This window comes from Aedes albopictus, chromosome 2 (genome assembly GCF_035046485.1).
Source record: "Aedes albopictus strain Foshan chromosome 2, AalbF5, whole genome shotgun sequence".
Classification (NCBI taxonomy): Eukaryota; Metazoa; Arthropoda; class Insecta; order Diptera; family Culicidae; genus Aedes; species Aedes albopictus.
In genome coordinates, this window is record NC_085137.1 from 286,065,833 (window position 1) to 286,086,266 (window position 20,434).

The window sequence follows — 20,434 nt, forward strand, 5'->3', positions numbered from 1 at the left end:
TCCATGCCCGACGTACGTTCGAATCGAAAAATCGATTTTCGCTTGTCAAAAATTCCGATTTTCAACTGCACGGAACAATATGGGAGCACCATGTTGAACAGATGGAACAGCTTCATAATCAATCATCGCACATTTTTACCAGTCCTTTACTTTTTTTGACCATTGTGCTCAATGTATGATTTTCCTCTCTAAACCATTTTCTGGCTCTTTTTTATTACGCGTGCACCCGTTGACGTTTCTTCGTTCAAAAAGGACACGCCTTTTCGGTTTGTCGTGCTGAACTTCACAAAAAGAAGACTCGCGTGAAAAAGTCAAGAGTGGAATGATCGACGGTGGCGTGATGTTTAGTGAGTTATTTTAGGAAAAATATTGCATTGGTATTCGGAAAAAGTGCGCTGCTGTGGATTTTTTCGTCTATCATTCGGAATATTGGCCAAAGTCGAAAAATGTAAGTATGAAAGACGGTTCAAAACACAAACCAAATGCACCAGACTTGCTGACGACACCCTCGTCGTCTACGGCACAGTGCACTGCATTGTCATTGGCAATCGATTTTTCATTGACTCCTCTCGATTTGAAGGAAACAGGAAATTTCATTGCGGAGCGGATTGTATGATGGCTAGCGATTTACTATGAGATGGCTAGACAGATATTATCGATCGGCTGCCTGAATTACTGGATTCAGTATATTACATTGTTCTGTTACATAAATTACGTAGCTCCAGGCAGACTTATTGCCTCTGTTAATGATCTTAAAATTGTCTCTTCAATAACTACCATTAGTTGTATGGAAGTCGTATTTTTGTAGTAAACCTTATATGTTAACTCCTTCAGTTGTATTTATTATAAAATAATGATACTTCATTAGTACTCAATTAGCATGATTGGGGTATCCTCTCCATGAATGATAGTATTCGTTCTGTTTTCCTCGTGTTCTGATTATTCCATCGCACTGTATGTATGCACAACAGGCTTATACATACATCAGTGTGCGTCAAAATTCTAATCGAACAAAGTACGCATGGTAAACAAAGAGCTTATCAGCTGATGCACGCTGACTGAATGGCTTGGATTCGTTCGGTTTGGCATAATGCAATTTGATATAGGATGACTTTGGGGGCAGGTTGAAATTAGGGTTTTTTATGGACCAAATTGCCTGAAACTTGTCGTATAATTTATCTTGGTTGAAAAAAACCGATTTAATCCACATATGGTGAACAGAACCTTTCTTACACTTATTAAAATTAGTGTTGTATTATTTGTATTTAACATATTTATTTTGTGTGATTGACCCAAGTTCTAGAAAATATTGTGGATTTGGCATCTAGTGGATTGGTTTCCAAAATAGCATCATGGACCATAGACTAAACTACCAGAAATGCCAGACTCTTCTTAGAATCTTGTATGGAATATTTAAAAAATAGCTTATATATTCTGGAATAGTGTATCTTTTGTTAGCTGCCAAAAGATCTTGAATCGATTAACAAATGGATAAGAAAATCAGCGAGATACACTTTGTCTAATATCTCTTAATCAGTCGAATAAATTAGCTCCGAAGTATTTGGTATTCATGTCTCAGGTATTCATAGTTATGGTGTAAAAAGGACAAAAATGATATATCTAGATACTATGTTAATCAGTTTTGGCATTAGCTAGTTATTTTGGCTGTCCGGTTCTTGCATTTTTCCCACAATATATAAATTCAAAGCTTTCATTCAACATGTTGTTAGTTTTCATAGAATTCCTGTTTATTCGTAATTTGTTATTCATAATTTTGTTGAAAACAATAACCTGCTAGTATACATTTTATATGAGGTCAGCATTATTTATTGAAAAATAATTTCCCATAGACTGATCAAAAGCTCATGCAAGATAACAAGCGAATATAATAATAAAAACCCGATTAAATCCACCTATGGTGAACAGAACCCTTATTACACTTATTAAAATTATTGTTGTATTATTTGTATTTAACATATATATTGTGGATTTGACATCTAGTGGATTGGTTTCCAAAATAGCATCATGGACAGGGTACGAAAAACGGATCACGCCGAAAAACAAAAGCTTTGTCCTAAGCGGTGCATGTTGGTAACAAAGGCGCTCCGCAACAAACGCATGTCATTCGATGAGAGCAATAAAACAAACATCGCTTGTTGATCATTCATTCATTTATTTAGTTAGCATTAGCATTAGCATTAAGCAAGTCGCACAAATTCGTAGGTGGTACAGCCCTGGATCGCTGTTATGAGGGTTGCATCTTTCCTGTCCGTTATCAAAGCACAAAGATTTGGGACTAATCTCTGACTCTTAGACAAGATTGACTCAATCCTCCAACGGTCGAGTGCTGTCCTGGCCACGTCCTTGCGACAGCTGAGGGATGGGAAAGGAAGATTAGTTGGACACCTATGAAAGTACATAGAGACCTCTACATTCTTTCAGGCCTAGGCGTCACGGGAATTTGGATGTTAGTGGAAGGGTAAGTTCAAAGGAAACGTTTGGTCAACGTTCAGGTGCACGCAATATTTTTGGTTGATGCCTGGTTCCTTTCCTAATTCCTTGTTGGGTGTTCGATTCCAAATCTGAAATAAAAAGTAAAATTATAGATTTTTAAATGGTGATAGGCTCACAACAGTTACATAATTACAAATTACCTGAATCCTCCTGAAAGAAATGGTTTATTAACAATAAAAAACATAACATGTAAAAGAAAAAAAAAGTAGAGCAAATTGTGATCTTGGAATTTTTCTGCATTTAAATTAACAAAGCGAAAAAAATACAAGATCAAAATTTGTTATGGTAGATCTTACGCCGTAACGCACCATTATAAGGTGATCTACCCACGTTACGGGAATCATTCATTCATTTATTTAGTTAACATCAAATTCATGATAATACTGAATCAACAATTTGCCGCCATAATACTCGATTTGCAGCTGCAGCTCTCCAACGTCGGTCACGCCCAACACTCGCCAGATCACGCTCCACCTGATCTGCACATCGTGCTCTCTGCACTCCACGCCTTCTTGTACCAACCGGATGGTTAGCAAACACCAACTTTGAAGGGTTGTTGTCCGGCATTCTTGCAACATGCCCTGCCCATCGTATCCTTCCGGCTTTGGCCACTTTCTGGATGCTGCGTGCGCCGTAAAGTGCAGTGAGCTCGTGGTTCATCCTACTCCGCCACACACCGTTCTCCTGCACGCCGCCGAAGATCGTCCTTAGCACCCGTCTCTCGAAAACTCCGAGTGCTTGCAGGTCCTCCTCGAGCATCGTCTATGTCTCGTGTCCGTAGAGAACCACCGGTCTTTTTAACGTCTTGTACATGCTACATTTGGTGCGGGGGTGAATCTTTTTTGACCGCAGTTTCTTCTGGAGCCCATAGTAGGCACGACTTCCACTGATGATTCGCTTGCTGTGCGTGTGCTGATATTCCGGCTTTTCCGCTGAAATTTTCGACCCACATTGTCGAATTCATAAGCATTTAGACGAAATAAGACTCTTGCAAACCTCAGAGTCGAGTTTGAGTTGTAAAACAATGGGAATAGTACGTGAATAGAACGAGACAAATATTCCTACCGTTTTTGTTGTGAACAAACTCCGGAGCGATTTTGTCATTAACAAAGCGTTGTTGCCGTGCCTTCTTTTTTGCCTATTTTTCGCTTGCGGTGGCATGTTCTGCGTGCACTGATCATCGACCATGGACTGAACTACCAGAAATGCCAAACACCTCCTAGAATCTTGTATGGAATGTTTAAAATATAGCTTATATATTCTGGAATATTGTACTTTTGTTAACTGCCAATAGATCTTGAATTGATTAACTAATAACTAATGGATAAGAAAATCAGCGAGACACACTTTTGGTCTAATATCTCTTAATAAGTCGAATAAATTAGCTCCGAAGTACTTGGTATTCATGGTTATGGTGTAAAAAGGACAAAAATTATATATCTTATCCTCGGTACCCACTTACGTAATTTATGTTTAGTCCCTTACTGTCAGATCGGTGTAACACACTAAATGTAATTTACACAAAAGGCAATTTACACGGAGAAAAAATCACGGTAATGAATATTTATTGGGTACCGGACTGGACATAGAAAATTTAATGGTTTTCTTTGGTACATCGAGGTCTTGAAATTAGTCTATGTATCTACTATGTTAATCAGTTTTGGCATTAGCATGTTATTTTGGCTGTCCGGTTCTTGTATTTTTCCCATAATATATAAATTTAACATATTGTTAGTTTTCATGGAATTCCTGTTTATTTGCAATTTGTTATTTATAATTTTGACGAAAACAATAACCTGCTAGTATGTATACACTTTGAGGTCAGCATTATTTATTGAAAAATAATTTCTTATAGACTGATCAAAAGCTCATGCAAGATAACAAGCGAATAATAAAAAAGGAATTTATTGTAACCTTCGAAAGATATCTCAGTAACCAAATGTCGAATCGAAATAAAATGTCAAGGCCTTTTACAAGGATATTGTAGCTTTCATTTGGTGCTAAGAGAACCCAAACCGGTTGACAGACGGCTGAGATATTTATTATGATACACTTGGTCCAAAATCTCTCAAAAAGTTAACTTCTACTAGAATGTTAAGGGTTAAGGATTCTACTAGAATGTTGTAGCTTTCATTTGGTGCCAGGAGAATCTAAATCGGTTGACAAAATCTTTTCAAATTTACCATGGCAAAGCGTTATCATCGACCCACAAACGCTTCTTCTGTGCGTTTTGTTTCCTCATCATGGAATCGATGGTAAAATTGAAAACATTAATCTGTTGAATAATGTTTAAAAACAGGGCCCATATAGCCGAGGCGGTAAACGCACGGGTACTCAACATGACCATGCTGAGGGTGACGGGTTCGATTCCCGTCGGTCCAGGATCTTTTCGTGAAGGAAATTTCCTTGACTTCCTTGGGCATAGAGTATCTTCGTGCCTGCCACACGATATACACATGTAAAATGGTCATTGGCAGAGGAAGCTCTCAGTTAATAACTGTGGAAGTGCTCATAGAACACTGAAGCAGGCTGAAGCTGAGAAGCAGGCTGAAGCTGAGAAGCAGGCTTTGTCCCAGTGAGGATGTTACGCCAAGAAGAGGAGGAAGAGGAGGAATCTGTTGAATAGGACACGATCGGCGAAGTACTAGATTTGTATGTAGTAATGAGCTGAATTTTTGTACGGTGAGAAGGCAAATGCTCTGTTTCTGCAATAAATGATGCAAACAGCTTGGGTATTATGATTCCTTGCCTAATTTGATGCATCAAATCAAATCAAGAAAACAACACAATAACCTAAAGTTTTGCTGAAACAGCATCAAATTAGGCAAGAAATCATAATACCCACGCTTTTTGCACCATTTCATAGCAGAAACTGAGAATTTACCTTTTCACCATACAAAAATTCAGCTCATTACTACAAATCTAGTACTACACCGAACGTGCCCCATTGAAACAAAACTCTGTCTGCACAAATTTAGTTGCGTTGTGTATATAAATTGATCCTCAGAATAGTATTTTCAACCGAAAGCTCCTTTATAGCAAGCTTTTCAGTCATAGCTCCAATTTTCAGCATTTCAGCATTCGAGCATAAATCTAGAGAACCGTCAAACGTATCTCGCTGAAAATGTAACTTGATGTCTGCTCCACCCAGTGTTGGTAAAAACTCAAATTCTCAAATCTCATGCTTGAGTTGTTTCACGCGCAATTCTTGACTCGCCAAACTCACCACCGAAAAAATCATGCATGAGTTGAATCGCGATTTCACTCATTGCGTTATTTCTTGGTGTTCTTAGTATTTACATCGAACTTTTTAGGATTATATGATAGAACAAAAGCAAACCTATCATACAACAACAGTGGATGTCGTTCAAATTGATTTGGATTCGTTTTACAAGCGAACGAGATTTCGACGCTTGACTCGTCAGAGCGAGATTTTGCATGAAAATCTCGCACGTGAGAAAATGATTCAGAATCGCGCGCGAGTTTGCTCACGTAGGACCGGTTCATGAGTGTGATTTTACCAACACTGCTTCCATCCAGTAAACATTGAGTTGAAATTTGAAATGTGTACTCCAAATTCCTTGTCCTTGAAGAATAGCTTAGAATATGCCAAAAATCTTTGTCGAAGACCGAAAATTGATCCGAGGCTTTGTTCCGGGGTTGATGCGATCAAATTTCAATTTTCCCATACAACGTTGACACACTCTGAACCGGATGTGGCATAAGCTTTTAAAGTTGGCCCCCAGCAATAAAAGTCGTGATAAAAATGAAAATCTGTAGGTAAATGTTGTGTAAAATCGTAATGCATTATTGTGGAATGCAGTAAATGTATAGAATATATTAGCATACATCACTTCTCCAAGGTGATAAATAATTGTTATTTTTTATTGTACAGTAAAAACTCTTAAACAGTACAGTCTAGTTTGCTTATGGTTTAATATTCTGCTACATTTGCCTTTCCGAATAAAAATTGTAAATTATCATCCTCATTCTTGTTCACGGATGTATCCACTTTCGAAAGTATTTGATTTGTTCGAATCCAAAGCTAATATGATTATGCTGGCGGAAACGGGAATGCGAACGATTTACGTTTGAAACTGGATTCGATCGAATACAAGAATAAGGGTGTACGTACATTTTATCGATTCTATATTATTTTGTTATGTGAATATAATTTCAAAAAAAGTTCCCCTCAATGGTATTATTTTCATGCTTTGTCGTTCTAGCGCTAACCGTTGATCATGCCTGCTGGCAAGAAAAACGTCCAGGGATCTAACAACTCCACAACATTTGCAAAACAGGCAGCTCTTCAAACTAACAAGACGGAAAATAATCTTACTCATAAATCAACCCCGCGTAACGATGTATTGTTGGAAAGTTTAACCAAAGAACAGTTGAAGGCCGAGTGTCGAAAGCGTGGACGGAAGACCAGTGGAAATAAGGCGGATTTGGTATTTATGCTTATGTATTTAATTCGCTTGTGTTGCTTCACTGAGCTCGATTTTGCTTGTGCATTCTGTTTGATAAAGTAGTTAGAATATTATTTTAAGTTTGCGTTCATTACGTAGACATGTTTTATCATATCGTTTAAATATGTTTGACCTTCCTGAAGCTTCACTTTAAACTAATTTACTAAACCTTTTCAGGACTTATTTTTTTCCAAACTCGCTGTTTTAGAACAGTTTAGTGAGCTGCTTGAAGTTGAAACTGCCCAACTTGAAGGGGTTGATGATATGATCACATTTACTTAATTTTGATTTATTCAAAATCTAGTGTTGGGAAGCTACCATAAAATTTGCACAACTGTTATCGGTGTACACTGAAACCTCCATTTAAGTCGATGCATGGCTGATCGAAAATAATTTTTACCGTGCAGGCAATGATTAAACTATACAGTTTTATATTTTTTGACTAATCTTCTTTGTCATTAGAAGTGTTAAAAAATATAAAAGTTTATAGTTTTGTCATTGCCTGCACAGTAAAAATTATTTTCGATCAGCCATGCATCGACTTAAATGGAGGTTTCAGTGTAGTTGTAAATAGGAATTGTTGACACGTGAAAAGCAATGTTTCTCTTAAACCACGTATCGGACGTACGTCGGGCAAAGTGCACTGGATAGAGTACCAGATCCGCTATCCAGCGCACTACCAAATATACTATATTAACAATATAGGTCACTCTAACGATTTTTTGGCGACTCCTTTTTAGTGAATGTGTCGCCACCAAGCGGCAGAAGAGGTACTACTACACACTCAATGCATGCGCCATCCAAAATGACGTTTATTCTAGAATGTAGCTGTCAAACTGTCATTGCATGGTGGGGATGCTCATTTATTCCTAAATAATCGATTAAACAATAATCGATTTTTTTTTCAACTACTCAAATTAGAAAAATACAATATTTATTAGCTTAACATTTTCTGGCGTGCTAAACCAACTTTATCTGAATCTGAACCTCCTCTTACTTTTCTTTTCGCATATCCACATGTATTTTTAGAGCACTCTCTACTGAATTTATAATTAACTAACTGTCCCCGGCAAACTTTGTCTTGCACACTGTGTTTTTTTTGTTCTTGAATTTGCGGAGAAATTAGAATCAGAATCAAATTGAAAATGGACGGAAACGACAATTCTCGTCATTTTCTACCAATTACAAGCAAATTTGATAAGACAAATCAAGAATTTTGGCTTGTTGAACAGGTAGATTTAAGGTTAAGAATCGCCACTGAATAAACGGATGCTGCCTTTATAGCTTAAAGTGCCCAACATAGGACCCTCTACCTAATTGGTCTCACACCCCAACTTTAACTTATTAAAGCCGAATACTTGAAGTACGACTTGACATGAACTGAAGCACATTGTAAAATGAAAAGAAAACACGAATGAACTAATCCCAGAATCACTTTCTTGAATTTTGCCGTTCTTATTATCGTGTTTTATATTATATTATATTATATAGGGTGCGGGCACCGGTTTTGGCCAGTCTAAGGGAAATCATTTTTATAAAAATAACCAATAATCCAACGAAAACTACCAATGTGTCAAATGAAAGGTTTCGATCTATACTTTATTACAAAAATGCAGAAATCATACTAATACTTAATTTTTGTATTAAAAGTGGCACTGGCCAAAATAGAAGCATTGCCGCAGTTTTGGCCATATTCTTAGTTTTGGTTTCTATTTTGGCCAATCACGTGCATTTCTTATGGGAGTGGCCAAATTAGAAGTACCCTGGCCAAAATAGATATACGAGAGCTGATTTTTTAAGGAAATTATTTATTCTTCCAGTTTTTAATCAAAATGTATGGTTTTCACAGCTGTAATCATCATATTATATTAGAATCTGCTAGTAAAAAATAAATTTATGCCGATTTAGATCGTAACAGGCTGAATACCGCACTATGGCCAAAACTGAAGCTTCTACCCTACGTTTCTTTACAAAGATACGTCCAGAAACGACGAGAAAATGCTTTGTCAACGAAAACATGTTCACTTTTTTATTGCCTCTTGCTTTGCTTCATAGATTACCGTGCAAATGTTCAATCGTCTAAAATATTTGTTCACACGTCAAACACCAAAGAAAGCAGCAAGTAAACAAACCGATTATTCCATGCACCACCCAAAAGTGTAACCGTATAATATAGTATATTTGGCACTACGTCCGGCGTTAGGTTTCCGCATGAATTCGGAGAAACCTCGATAGTTGGGTGTGGGAAAACTTCGGGTTTCAATCGCTACGGCAATATCTACTACTAGGTATATGTATTAGCGTGGTTCAAAAAATTGTTTTTGCTCCACACCGCTTATTCGATTCGTAACCAGATTATATGCCTTCTCCCAAAATTTGAGCTCATTTGGTTAAAAATTGAGACTGCACAAGCACTTCAAAGTTTGTATGGGAATTACTATGGGAAAACGATGTTTTTCATACAATCGACCGTAGTATTTCCCCAAGTGCCCCAGAGCGTTAGTTGATCATTGGTACTCCTAGGCTGCTCTATCAGCTACAACTTTGCCGAAGACTGCATTCGAATCGAATGCATCATTAATTAGTTACCGATTTTTATCCGCAATCGAAATCTTCACTCATGATGGCAAAACTAATCAATGGGCATCACTGCATTTTGCAGTGAAACATAGTAGCCATGATTTCAGTGTGCTATCTTTGGCGCCACATGCAACAATGTTGCCTGCTGGGAAGCTGGATGATCATTGTTAAAGATTGTCTAGTTGGATACAAATCGATAATTAATTAATGAGGCGTCCGATTTGAATGCGGTCTTTGGCAAAGTTGTGGCCGATAGAGTAGCCTAGGAGTACCAAGGGTCAACTAACGTTCTAGGGCACTTGGGGAAATACTACGGTGGATTGAATGAAAAACATCGTTTTCCCATAGTAATTCCCATACAAACTTTGAAAGGCTTGTGCAGTCTCAATTTTCAACCAAAGGAGCTCAAATTTTGGGAGAAGGCATGAAATCTGGTTACGAATCAAATAAGCGATGTGGAGCAAAAACGATTTTTTGAACCACGCTAATATGTATGTAGTTTAAAATGTTGTACGATAGAGCTATGGTGAATGTTATGTCTGTTATGTCGTATAGTTGGCTGTGGTAGCACTACTCAACATTGCACCATGTACTACTTAAATCAAAACTTGTTAGTATAGCCCATTTTTCAAATAATTGTGATTCGTCATAGAAAAATGAAATCAATCGGTTGAGAATTAACAAAGGTGATAATCTAAAGTTTGTCTGGGAAAACGCCTTTTAATTATCTGATACTGTAACTATATCGCACTCGCACTCTAAAAACACAACGAATGTTCCCATCTTTGATACAGATTATAAGAAACCTACTAGGCCAAGTACCAAGCTTGATATTTTTGACTTTTCATCATTTGATATGCTATGGCTCTTGAAGGAAATACGGGAGATTGTTTCTACTATGTCGAAGAGTTGTAGAGTTAAAGTGCACATGAATAAACAGACATGCGACAGGGTCCATCCATATGAGTAAACAGCAGATCCATCGTATTATCTGTCAGCTCATGTACTTGTGTATCAGCATCAGATACAATCTTTGTCACGAAGTCAATAGTACTGCCGCGAATCGCTAAACAGTCCCATCTGCGGCGTGATTCGAATGAGTTGTACAAAATCTTCATCGCGCAGTTTTGGGCCTTTTGAACACCGTTCATCGTTGCTTTGATTATTATGGTAACCTCTCTAGGAAAGTCGTTTTCGTCCATAGTATTCCATAGTTAAATTTACGTAAGAATAGTAGCAACATTCACAATACGAACTCAAACTCGTCTAAGGCGTGAAAAAACATTGCACTTAAACGCTTGGGGGTCGATGTTCATCAGAAACACACGAAGACCGTTGATGAATTAAGACGACCCTCCCATCGTATCGTGTCTTTTCAATCTGGTAGACACGAAATCTCAGTAGCATCTCTTCTCTTCGGACGTGTACGAATGTCGTACGAAAACTAAACGCAATCAGTCGGACATCCCATCCTAACGAGTTCAACTACGATACCATCCTTGTTACATCCTTGTTGTTTTTATGTAAAAAGTCATGTTATGATACGTATTTTTGAAATATTTTGTTAACATATGAATTTATACCTATACATTTCAATTGTTGAATTACGTTGAAGTCAATCAAATGCGATAACGGTACTACGGCAGAAGTTTATATTGAAACTTCAAATGTGGTTTTCCCGTGTTTTCTATTGTAACATGTGACATTTATGCGTCCGAGGGCAGTCAGGTGGTCCACACTGTGTCGTTGACAGCTCACGTTCGCCCTTGCGACGCGTATGTAATGGCGTTGTCCGCTAGTTTCAATCACATAGTGTCCAGATCTTACTAGAGTCAATCTATTCAATCACTCTAGAATATTATTCGGTACACAGAGCCACAACGTCAAAACCCGAGAGTATTGTTGCTCCTGGCCGAGAAGATCTAGCTCAGGGGTGAAAATCTCGTTAAAGAAGATAAAAATAAGTTTGATGATTGATTAACCCTTCAGCGCGCGCGCTGTTGTAAAAAGTACAACACTAGCAAAAAAAAACTCGCTTTTCGTATACAGCGCGAGCGCGGTGCAGTTTCGGTTGCTTGATGGCGCGCGTACTGGAAGGTTAAAGGCGATTTTAGAAATTTAAACTATCAAAAGATCACATAGAAATACTTTTCCAACACTTATAAATAATAAAGATTCTTTAAACGTATTGTAGAATTTGTAGTACATAGTAGTAGTTTGTTTTTGCATTACTGTTATCAACTAAATTTATTGCAAAAATGTTACATATATTTCAGTGCAGCAAAGATAATATAAATTTGTAATTAAATAAGAAATCAGTAAACTCATATACAACATTTTACTTCTGAAAAACATGTAATACCTACTTACAATTCCCTTTCAACAGTTACAGAGACTGGGATACAACAAAATGCAACGCACTAACACCGAACAACTGCATAGGACGGAAACAGAGCCTAATGGTGCAACATTTAAAACCCCTCCAAAGACAAACGCAAATCAAGCAAAAACAAATAGTTTAGTAATTTGGAAATCTCCTATTCTCACTACAAAATATGCCATCTTGGAGATCATTTCCTTGCTACAATGTTACGGAAAACGGTATGTAGGGAACTATTCTGAATTTGCTACTTTCTAAACTAAATCATTTTTCCTACTACAGGTTAATCCAGCAACGGAAGCTGATGGTAGCGTTAGCCACGTTAATAATAGTTGTTACGACGCTTTGTCTCGTTCCTGGTAGTCACCAACAAATTATCAAACTAGTGAAATCAAAGGGAATTTTCATCATCTACTGGACTGGCCTGGGCGTGCTATCATCAGTGGGCCTCGGCACGGGATTACATACATTCTTACTGTATTTAGGACCGCATATTGCTAGCGTCACCTTAGCCGCTTACGAATGCAATTCTCTCGATTTTCCAGAACCTCCTTATCCAAACGAGTAAGTACTTTCTATTGAATCTTGTCTATAGTAATCCCTGATGCAAAACGCGCTTCAGAAGTTACTGAACAGCAAAAAAATTGTAGTCTGTGATGTATCATGCTAAATGTATATTAGGCTGCGGCTTATTTTTCAAAAGTTGTTGAAACCTGGAATTCGTAAGCTCTTTTCGATTCAAATGACACAAAAAGAGAAACCTCTGAGTTAAAGCCAAAAATATTGAGATTTAGAGGTCGCGCAATCGCTTCAAAGTTGAATTTTCGAGTAATAAAAAGGTGTTTTCACTTCGAGTGCCATAACTTTCTCAATTTTTAACCGATTTTCAATCTTTTTTTATGAATTTCTCACAAATTAAATTTTGAATAAACTCGTAGAACATCATTTTTTCCAAAGTCACGCAAAATATGAGTTTTTGAAGATTTAATTTATTTTTTTCTTTTTTTTACAAAAATTTTTAACTTCAGAGTACTATAACTTTTTAACCGTTTGACCAATTTTAAATTTTTTAGCTTGCTTTTGTAGATATTTTTGTTGCCTATCTTTTTCATAAACAAACTTTTCATCAAAGTAGTCATTTTCATGATACTTTTCACCAAAAACTGCCAAAACATCCCTTAAAACTTGATTTTTTCATGGAAAATTGGAGTTTTTGACAATTATTTGCAATTTTTTACTCCAAACCAGATACTTAGCATCATATTTAGGGATATGGAACACATTTTAGATTTTTTTCCTTGCATTTCGAACATGAAAATATTTTTTGATTCAGAACACTCCAAACACTGAAGTTTAAGGCTTCCATATGATTATTGAGAATAAATTTTTCACTTTGAGCCCGAAACTAAGCATGAAAACAATTAAAATTTTGCCAAAATTCTGGTTTTTCCAATAAAATACGTGTTTTTGAACGATTTTTGGTATTTATCTATTTTGAAATGATTTTTAAAGGTACAGTTTATTCACAGCAATCTTAGGCAACAAAAATATCTACAAAAGCAAGCTAAAAAAAATAAAATTGGTCAAACGGTTAAGAAGTTATAGGACTCTGAAGTTGAAATTGTTTGTAAAAAGAAGAAAAAATAAATTAAATCTTCAAAAACTCATATTTTGCGTAACTTTGGAAAAAAATGATGTTCTACGAGTTTATTCGAAATTTAATTTGTGAGAAATTAATTAAAAAAAGATTGAAAATCGGTTGAAAATTGAAAAAGTTATGGCACTTGAAGTGAAAACACATTTTTATTACTCGAAAATTCAACTTTGAAGCGATTGCTCGACCTCTAAATCTCAATATTTTTGGCATTTGACATTTGGATATGTTTCCTTGTTATTCATTGAAGTAGAGTAGTTTACTGCCTGAGTTGCTTTCAAACGATTCATATTCTCGAAATGTTTACATTGGAGGTACCGAGACAAAGAGGTGATATTTTTGTTTGTTTGTTTATGGAAATGGTAAAGAAAGGCTTCACAACTACTATCGTGCTTGATGATTGTTTGGAATAAGAATCAAATAAGAAGAGTAAAATTTGAGCTGACACGCTAAGGGGCCTTAAACTCAGAGGTTTCTCTTTTTGTGTCATTTGAATCGAAAAGAGCTTACGAATTCCAGGTTTCAACAACTTTTGAAAAATAAGCCGCAGCCTAATGTATATGTGAAGTATGCATTTAACAGCATCTGATGTGGAAAGGAAATTATCGCCAATAATGTGTCGTTGACAATATGTGCAAGCATTGATGCCAGATAATTTTTTGAAAAATCTGTATCACTATTTTCAAAAATCTGTATCCCATACGAAATTTGGGTGAAAAATCTATATCCCATACAAAATTGAAATAATCCGTCTAGCTCAGAAATCTGTATTTCATATAAAACGAAATCTGTACGGGTGCTCAAAAATCTGTATAATACAGATAAATCTGTATATGGCATCCCTGTAGAGCAAGGTTCTGGAAAGCTACTTCCATAAACTCGTGGTCTACAAGACTAATAGAGGTTAAAAACTATAGAGGGAGAATGTCGCTGGCGTCGCCGCCGCAACATCTCTTGCTGGCGAAGATAGGGAGAGATATAAGTGTCGAAGCAAAAAAGTATGCAGTTTGACAGATAGATACCCGGGATGTTTGCGAACGAGAACAAAGGGAACAGCAGCGACATACTTCCTCTGTAGTTTATTAACTCTATTACAAGACTAGCCTGCACTCAAAATAATCCAACCGTCAATGCTACGTGAAAAATCACGTAAGCTGCCGTTTTCGTCACTCAACTCAGATTTACTGGACCCACATGGCACTCACTGATGTTTGTAGTAAGAGCTACGTGATTTTTCACGTAGCATATTTTTCCGCCTACTTTTCACGTCAATGCTACGCGGTTGTTGGGTGGAAATGAGTGCTCCACTGCCACTCAGGAATGTAAACAATAATTTCTAACCTAACATTTTAGTTAGCAAGCAGCAGCAGCAATCATCACTTTGTCTTCTCGAGTATCTACAGGTTTTTCTATAACTATTCAATTGTTTTGTGGCTCATTGAAAAGATTATGTCGAATTTCAGGTACGGATAGCACCGACTAGAAGCACCGAGCCATGGAGGCCAGCGCATGCGGTGCGAAGTTGAAGTCGATTAAAGACCATTCCCATTCGTCCTTTCAATGTTTCCGAGTAAAAAAAAATTGTGTTATTGAAAAAATTGTAATAAATATTCATGTATTATGAAACATGTGAACAAATTATATAAAACGTTTAGCATTCAGCTTTTATGTAGGTACCGTAACATCAACTAATTCCTATCATTTTTCGGTTCTCAATTCCGTTCACACCATGTAAAACAAATGGGGTGAACGGAATCAGGAACAGAAAAAAGTGATAGGAATTAGGTTATGTCCCGGTATAACTTTGGAAATGAAAAATAAACTAAATAGATACCAGGCAATTACCATTAAAGGCATCCAGTAAAACTTATCTAAACTTCCACGTAGCTGTTACGTGAAATACCAGTGACCTTGAGATACGAGGAATTGAGTTCCGTCACTCACAATCCACGTAGCTGTTACGTGGAAAGTGCGATGGAAAAATTTTACGTATGTTTTCACGTAACAACGACGTGAAGAATTTTCAGAGTGTGCGGTAGACTTCTGTTTGAATCAACGAGACAGCATCAAAAGCTCCATTCTCGGCTTTTTCATCTTTTACAATTATTCCTTACGTAGGAGTAAAGGTTTTAATGGCAAAGATAATCGATATAGGTACCTACCTACAATGCATACATTCTTGTAGAAGAAATTATTATGGTGTTGTATCTTTCAGTCGTTTAACTTTCAGTGAGGTTACGAGACGCCACTGCTTTTTACCTGTTCAACGACCCTAAAACTTGTATTTGTGGAGGATTCAGGATCAGAATCAAATTGCAAATGGACGAAAATGGCTATTCTCGTCATTATCTACAAACTACAAATCAATTTGTTAAGAAAATTTAAGTATTTACATTTGTTGAACAGGTAGATTTGAGGTTAGGGAATCGCCACTGCGTTTAAGTATGGATGATATCGAGCATCTTTGTTGTTATCGCCGTTATCCTTATTCCTTCCGGAATTTAAACAAATAATTACAATGGAGCACGTTCGGTGTAGTACTAGATTTGTAGTAATGAGCTGAATTTTTGTATGGTGAGAAGGTCAATTCTTCGTTTCTGCAATAAAATGGTGCAAAAAGTTAAGGTATTATGATTTCTTGCCAAATTTGATGCTGTTTGAGCAAAACTTTGGATAACTATGTTGTTTAGGTTGCAAGAAATGGAGAAAACAATAATACTTTTGCCCAAAGTTTTGCTCAAACAGCATCAAATTAGGCAAGGAATCATAATACCCACGGGTTTTGCACCATTACTACAAATCTCATTACTACAAATCTAGTACTTCACCGATCTGTCATATTGAAAAGTTTCTGAAAGCTTGAAATCTGAAGAATTTTATGATATGCTCAGCTCAAGATCAACAAAATGGTCACTTACACCCCTTTGATTCTGAGCCCCTCAATTAGAAAGTGAAAAAGTCGAAGATGGAGCTCTCGTCTCATCAAGTACTAGATTAACAGCAGCTTTCCTCGGGGAATAGGACAGATCGGTGAAGTACTAGATTTGTAGTAATGAGCTGAATTTTTGTATGGTGAGAAGGTCAATTCTTCGTTTCTGCAATAAAATGGTGCAAAAAGCGTGGTTATTATGATTCCTTGCCTAATTTGATGCTGTTTGAGCAAAACTTTGTGCAACAGTGTTGTTGTTTTCTCCATTTCTTGCAACATAAACAACATAGTTATCCAAAGTTTTGCTCAAACAGCATCAAATTAGGCAAGAATTCATAATACCCACGCTTTTTGCACCATTTCATTGCAGAAACGAAGAATTTACCTTCTCACCATACTAAAATTCAGCTCATTACTACAAATCTAGTACTACACCGAACGTGCCCCATTAACTAACTTTCGATGGACAGTGTAGTTTCATGACTTCCTAAATTCATAAATCCCAAAATTGTAGCGCTGTATTACGCACCTCTCTATCTTACAGAATTGTATGCCCAGAAGAAGAGGTCATATCTACTGCGTATCCATCCATGTGGGCAATCATGTCCAAAGTTCGATTCGAGGCGTTCCTCTGGGGTGCTGGTACTGCTCTCGGGGAACTGCCTCCCTATTTCATGGCCAAGGCTTCCCGGCTTTCGGGAGCCGAGCATGAAGATTTTGACGACATCAAAGAGTTAGAGGACCGGAAAAAGCACGGCGACAAGTTGAATCTGTTTGAGCGCGGCAAATTAGCGATGGAAAAGTTTGTCGAGAAAGTTGGATTTCTCGGAATTCTTCTGTGTGCAAGCGTAAGTATCAACGCCAAATCAGCAACATAAGCAACATAACTTGACCGTACCTTTTACAGATTCCAAACCCACTGTTCGATCTCGCTGGGATCACCTGTGGTCACTTCCTGGTGCCATTCTGGACGTTTTTCGGGGCGACATTGATCGGGAAGGCCATTGTCAAGATGCACATACAGAAAATATTCGTCATCATCGCTTTCAACGAAATTCTCGTGGAAAAAGCCGTTGACTTCATGGCTCTAGTGCCCGTAATAGGAAAGAAACTGCAAATGCCATTCAAAGCATTCCTCCAAAACCAAAAGGATAGATTACATAGAGGAACATCCAAAGTAGCGCATAGTTCACCTAACATTATTCAAAATTTGTTTGAATACTTTGTTATATTTATGGTTCTATTCTTCGTTTCCTCCATCTTTAATTCTCTTGCTCAAAGCTATCAGAAAAAGTTGAATAGTCAAAAGAAAAACAAAAGGTCATAAGTAAGTAAAAAAATTCTAGGGCATAATTTATGTAGATAATGTAAATACGCGGGAATGAAATCCAAATAAACGTTACTTTGGTTTTACGAAAAGTACCTATATTTGATTCTTTTTCGATTATGTCCTAGAAAAGGTTTTTCTACATCGATTGCAGACGACAACAATGATTGTTGCGGTAGGGTAAGTTTACCAATTATTATTCATAGCCATTTTTCGCCAAGGGCACAGGCATATAAGAAAGAAATCATTTCACTTCACATTCGTTCGGGTATTGACTGCCAGTGCCTTGGTAGGTATATATTGCCCGTTGTGAAGATTTATAGATTCCGACGCAAATAAATGATTAGGCTCATTTTCAGCGTAGGTTCGTTATAAATGTTTATTTGCAATGCAAAACTATCACCAAATGTGTACCTAACAATGCAACGTAAATCATTTACAAGGACGCGGTCTGGTTTTATATCTGTGGGCCCACGCAAGAAAAATCCACGCAACTAATTTTCGCGCAGAAGTCTAAACAAGTGGAATCTCCGCAATATTTTTCTGAAAATATGCACTACGAAAAAGGCGCTATTCATAAACTACGTAGACTCATTTTTGGTCATCTTAGAACCACCACTAATTTCCGTTGCGTAATGATCCATTACAGCACTGTTTTCAGTTTTGATCAACTTCTTCATGCTTTCTGGACCAGGGATGGAAAAAGTCACGGAATTTCATGGATAAAATATGACATTTTTCTATTTACACCACTTTCGGTGTAAATTTCTGTTCGAACGCATCACCAGTCCATAACGCTGAATAGTAATGGAAAATCAAAGATGTCGCCGATTAAGATTTCCGACTAAATACAGTGAAATTAGCAAACGGCGAAATGACATTTGTATGACATTTCCCAACCCTGTTCTGGACGCAGTTTTGAAAAGTTTTGACAACTGCACAGTATAACTTGCTAGGATCAGACTTTCTTAAACATGGCTATGATAATCAGTGTACAGTATGATGAAAAAGTTTTGTTGAAAACTATTCTCAAGCGGTGTCAATATCCCAATAGCTCCACGTGTTTTTCTTCGGCTAGAAACCATTCAACAAATGCTTTGGTCTTAACGGATTCAAGTCAGCATTGTAGCCAATTGGTTACCCATGCTGACTTCCATTATGACCATCTTCCTGTAACATTTCAAATTTCCCATGAAGCGATATTTAGTCCCATCAGCTTTACTTTCAATTATCACAGAGCTGATTAGGATACATATAATAAACCCATCAACATATGGGCCGGGACCTACGGCTTTACTTCCTATCCGAGGGAAGACGTGATCACGGATTTCATATCTCAGAAAATCCCATCGGCGTCGACGGGAATTGAACCCCGATCGACTGTGGTGAGAGGCAACCAGGCTTACCACTACACCACCGATGCCGACTAATAGCCATTTAGATATTAATGTTTCATTGGAAACACATTTTGATATTGACAATGCACTTGATATTATAGAGAGAGGCGTCAATGCCAAAGTGTGAAGTCAAATTCGACTCAGTTAATAACTGTTAACAATATTGTTAACGAAGATCTGGAACTTCTGATCCGTCTTTAAAACGTGAGAAGAAGACAATACCAACGAACTACTCGAGATCCTGCGTTGAAAGTTTTTTTTATTCAGAAGGAAATTTAAAAAACGTTTCACAGAATTGAGAAACAATATTTTTGCAAATAAAGTTTCTCAATTAAACCCCGGTTTTAAGCCTTTTTAAAAATTTACAAAAATTTTGAAAAAGCCACGGAAGCCTTTTTTTTGGGCTGAAATAGGATAACAAAATATTATTAATTACAGGTATATTCCGTTTTTATCAACACGGTCCGCAATTTTCAGTTGACAAAAACGGAATAGTGATAAAAACGGAATAATTTTCTTTGACAAAATATTTTGCAACATTTTAATATGAATTGGAAGTTTTACTGAAGAACACATTCCAAAAGTAAAAATATGCTGTTTACTATGAAATTTAATTGTTAAAGAACATTAAATTTAGCACATCTGTAACCAGTCCAAATCACAGTTTTCTGAATGTAACGCCGACCAGAGGTTTTCACCACATTTGTGACCACATTTTGTGAAATTTATTTTCGTTGAACGCAAGAATTACACATATTACAGTTCCAGTACCTGGATCGACGTTTTAAAATATGACATATTTCCAGGAATTATTAATCTCCAGGAACATAATTTCGATATCCTTACAAAAAAGGATATGTTTACTTCCTTCCGGAAGGCATTTCTCCACGAGTATCATCTTCACAGATTCCTATAAAAGTTTCGTCTAGGATACTTTTAGGAAATCTCCAGGAGTTTTGTAACTTCTCCAGAATACCTATTGGATTCTCCAAGAAGTTCCTCCAGAATTTTTCTAGGTTACCTTACGATTAGAATTTTTAGTTAGAGAAAAGAAGTTTTGTCCCTTATGATTTCTTCAGATATTCCTTGTCAGATCAACCTAGATGTCTGTTTTGAAATTTCTCCTGGAATTTCTTTGGGGATCCCTTCAAATATTCCAGTAGGAAATGGAATTTATTAATCTT

At 36.9% G+C, this 20,434-nt stretch overlaps 1 protein-coding gene across 2 annotated transcripts; it reads left to right on the forward strand.

Annotated features, from left to right (window-relative positions):
* The first annotated feature begins 265 nt into the window (after positions 1 to 265).
* LOC109408889 (vacuole membrane protein 1) lies at positions 266 to 17,948 on the forward strand. 2 transcript variants are annotated; one of them, XM_029872937.2, is made up of 6 exons: positions 266 to 448; positions 6,741 to 6,965; positions 11,950 to 12,164; positions 12,226 to 12,507; positions 17,071 to 17,374; positions 17,434 to 17,948. In XM_029872937.2, the coding sequence occupies exons 2-6, from the start codon at positions 6,756 to 6,758 to the stop codon at positions 17,851 to 17,853; spliced, it is 1,431 nt and encodes a 476-aa protein (XP_029728797.1). In that variant the 5' UTR covers positions 266 to 448; positions 6,741 to 6,755; the 3' UTR covers positions 17,854 to 17,948. The 2 variants fall into 2 exon arrangements, with proteins under 2 accessions (XP_029728797.1, XP_029728798.1); XM_029872938.2 differs by lacking the exon at positions 6,741 to 6,965 and having other exon boundaries at positions 267 to 448.
* The last annotated feature ends 2,486 nt before the right edge of the window (positions 17,949 to 20,434 follow it).